The following is a 3524-nucleotide window of genomic DNA, read 5'->3' on the forward strand; positions in this document are numbered from 1 at the left end:
GAGAGAGGGAGAGTAAACCCCTCCCCCGGTCCCTCCCCCGGTCCCTCCCCCCGGTCCCTCCCCCCGGTCCCTCCCCCCGGCCCGGCCCCTTAAAGCCTCATTGTGGAGGTTTGTCCCGGGCAGAGCGGAGAGACGAGAGCCGGCGATGGGACGTGCGGCGGCCGTGCAGGACACTCCGGATCGCTCTGGACACGCTTTAGGACACGCCCCTCTCCGGGGGTCCTCGCCGCGTTGGTGACGGGCAGAAGACGCCGGACGCCATGCCCTCGGTGACCCTGAGCGTGCCCTCGTCGCTGCCCGGCCCGCCGCGCACCTGGGTCTGCCTCTCCTGCATGTTCTGGGTAGGAAACCGGCCACTCTTGACTTCTTTCCCACAATGCTTCACTTTGATCGTCGATGGTCGTTTTCTGAACTTTATGGACGAAAAGATGATTTAATAAATGTGTTTTTCATTCATAAAACACTTTATTTGTAACTCTTCTGTCGCCTGGAGCCTTCAGTCTCCAGAATTGAACCTTTATTTGGTTAAAAATGTATTTAAAAACTGATGGTTTGATCAGAAGGACTCTGAGCAGGCTCGCCTCTCCACGGATCTGACTTGTAAGATAAGAATAATAGAACATTTAGAACTCGTGGGGACGTTTTGTCTCGTCATGTTTGGTTTGGATCAGATTCTTCAGGTGCAGTGAGTCTGCCACCTGCTCGTCTCCATGGAGACGTGAGCCAGCCCCAGGGCAGCTGTGACTTCAGCCTCAACCAGGTCTTAACCAGGACTAAACCAGGTTTAAACCAGGTCTAAACCAGGTCTAAACCAGGTCTAAACCAGGTCTAAACCAGGTCTAAACCAGGTCCAAACCAGGTCTAAACCAGGACTAAACCTGGACTAAACCAGGTCTAAACCAGGACTAAACCAGGTCTAAACCAGGACTAAACCAGGTCTAAACCAGGTCTAAACCAGGTCCAAACCAGGTCTAAACCAGGACTAAACCAGGTCTAAACCAGGTCTAAACCAGGTCCAAACCAGGACTAAACCAGGTCTAAACCAGGTCTAAACCAGGACTAAACCAGGTCTAAACCAGGTCTAAACCAGGACTAAACCAGGTCTAAACCAGGTCTAAACCAGGACTAAACCAGGACTAAACCAGGACTAAACCAGGTCTAAACCAAGTCTAAACCAGGACTAAACCAGGACTAAACCAGGACTAAACCAGGACTAAACCAGGTCTAAACCAAGTCTAAACCAAGTCTAAACCAGGTCTAAACCAGGACTAAACCTGGACTAAACCAGGTCTAAACCAGGACTAAACCAGGTCTAAACCAGGACTAAACCAGGTCTAAACCAGGTCTAAACCAGGTCCAAACCAGGTCTAAACCAGGACTAAACCAGGTCTAAACCAGGTCTAAACCAGGTCTAAACCAGGTCTAAACCAGGTCCAAACCAGGTCTAAACCAGGACTAAACCAGGTCTAAACCAGGACTAAACCAGGTCCAAACCAGGACTAAACCAGGACTAAACCAGGTCTAAAAAAGGTCTAAACCAGGACTAAACCAGGACTAAACCAGGACTAAACCAGGTCTAAACCAGGTCTAAACCAGGTCTAAACCAGGACTGAACCAGGACTAAACCAGGACTAAACCAGGACTAAACCAGGACTAAACCAGGACTAAACCAGGTCTAAACCAGGTCTAAACCAAGTCTAAACCAAGTCTAAACCAAGTCTAAACCAGGACTAAACCAGGACTAAACCAGGACTAAACCAGGACTAAACCAGGTCTAAACCAAGTCTAAACCAAGTCTAAACCAAGTCTAAACCAAGTCTAAACCAAGTCTAAACCAGGACTAAACCAGGACTAAACCAGGACTTGAAATGTAAAAAATCCAAACTAGTGAAAATAAGATGAATATTCTAAATGACTTTAACATTGTACTTAAAGATTGTAAAGGCTGTTTTGGGTGGTCTGGCTCTGGGCCTTGGTCTGGGTCTCGGGGGCGGGGTCTCGGGGTCTCGGGGTCTCGGGGGCGGGGTCTTGGTCCGGGGGCAGCTCTGGGGGTCTTTCTGTCATCGCTGAATGAAGAGAGTGAAAGAGGAGAAAAGAGCCACGCTGTGCGCCAAAACAAACTGTGCTTTTGGAAACGAAATATGTCCAAAACGTCACTTTGAAACCAGGGAAAATGTCCCATTTCCTGCTGCGTTTACTGACGGTGAAACGTCTCGAGCTGACGGAGGAACACATGACACACCGCCAAAATAAAATACATTTAAACTTGAACTAACTGTGATTCAGCTTCAATTTAACCTATTTTTTAATTATTCATTTTAAGTGTTATAGATCAGAATTATGAGCAGCACAACTCATCAAATGTGTTTTTTTTTTGCAGTTTTTGTTTATTTATTATTTATTTTTTCAGAGCTTTGTTTGTTTACGGGAGGGGGAGATAAAGGACACTTCAACTCAACACGGGAATGTATTTCTTCCACAAACAGACTCAGAAACATGTTATATAAAGGAATAATAGAGGATTTTTCAGAGTTGAGAACTCAAGGGACTTTTTAAAAGTCTGCATGTGCACACTCAGCCCCTCCCTCCTGTTGTCTCCAAGACTCCGCCTCCATCAAACCTCGTGCAGGAGCAACAGCCCCGCCTCTACTGTCCCGCCTCTACAGCCCCGCCTCTACAGCCCCGCCTCTACAGCCCCGCCTCTACAGCCCCGCCTCTACTGCCCCGCCTCTACAGCCCCGCCTCTACAGCTCCGCCTCTACAGCCCCGCCTCTACAGCTCCGCCTCTACAGCCCCGCCTCTACTGCCCCGCCTCTACAGCCCCGCCTCTACAGCTCCGCCTCTACAGCCCCGCCTCTACAGCCCCGCCTCCACAGCCCCGCCTCTACAGCCCCGCTTCTACAGCCCCGCCTCTACAGCCCCGCCTCTACAGCCCCGCCTCTACAGCCCCGCCTCTATAGCCCCGCCTCTACACGTGTGTTTGTTTATTAGCTCGATCACATCGTCTCTCGTCTCAGATTTGCGTCTCTTCTGAGTCTTTCTCTGTCATGTTTGTAACTGAAGGAACTAAACACACACATATCCACCACACATGTGTAACCATGGAAACATGCTGCTATGGGATCAAGGCTGCAGGTGTGCAGTAGCATGCAGGGAATGATTGACATGTGGGAGAACTACTGAGCTGTTCACGCCACCAGGAAATGAGACTCAGATTACACGCCAAAAACTCTCTATTATTCCTTTAATAGAGGAAGTGACGCGTTCAGCTGTGTGCGATAAATGTGCGATTAATGTGCGATAAATGTGCGATAAATGTGGATTAATGTGCAATTAATGTGCGATAAATGTGCGATAAATGTGTGATAAATGTGCGATAAATGTGGATTAATGTGCAATTAATGTGCGATAAATGTGCGATTAATGTGCGATAAATGTGGATTAATGTGCAATTAATGTGCGATAAATGTGCGATTAATGTGCGATAAATGTGCAATAAATGTGCAATAAATGTGCGATAAATG

General features: G+C 48.2%; 1 protein-coding gene across 1 annotated transcript in view; it reads left to right on the forward strand.

Annotated features, from left to right (window-relative positions):
- The first annotated feature begins 245 nt into the window (after positions 1-245).
- LOC140360027 (tensin-1-like) overlaps positions 246-3524 on the forward strand; it is a 204157-nt gene continuing 200878 nt past the window's right edge. The window contains exon 1 of the mRNA XM_072445325.1: positions 246-341. Within this exon, the coding sequence (XP_072301426.1) occupies positions 261-341 (81 nt within the window). The 5' untranslated portion in view covers positions 246-260. The remainder of the gene's footprint in view (positions 342-3524) is intronic.

Source organism: Eucyclogobius newberryi, unplaced genomic scaffold (assembly GCF_026437365.1).
Source record: "Eucyclogobius newberryi isolate DKJ021-1_F unplaced genomic scaffold, fEucNew1.0.hap1 SCAF_14, whole genome shotgun sequence".
Taxonomy (NCBI): Eukaryota; Metazoa; Chordata; class Actinopteri; order Gobiiformes; family Gobiidae; genus Eucyclogobius; species Eucyclogobius newberryi.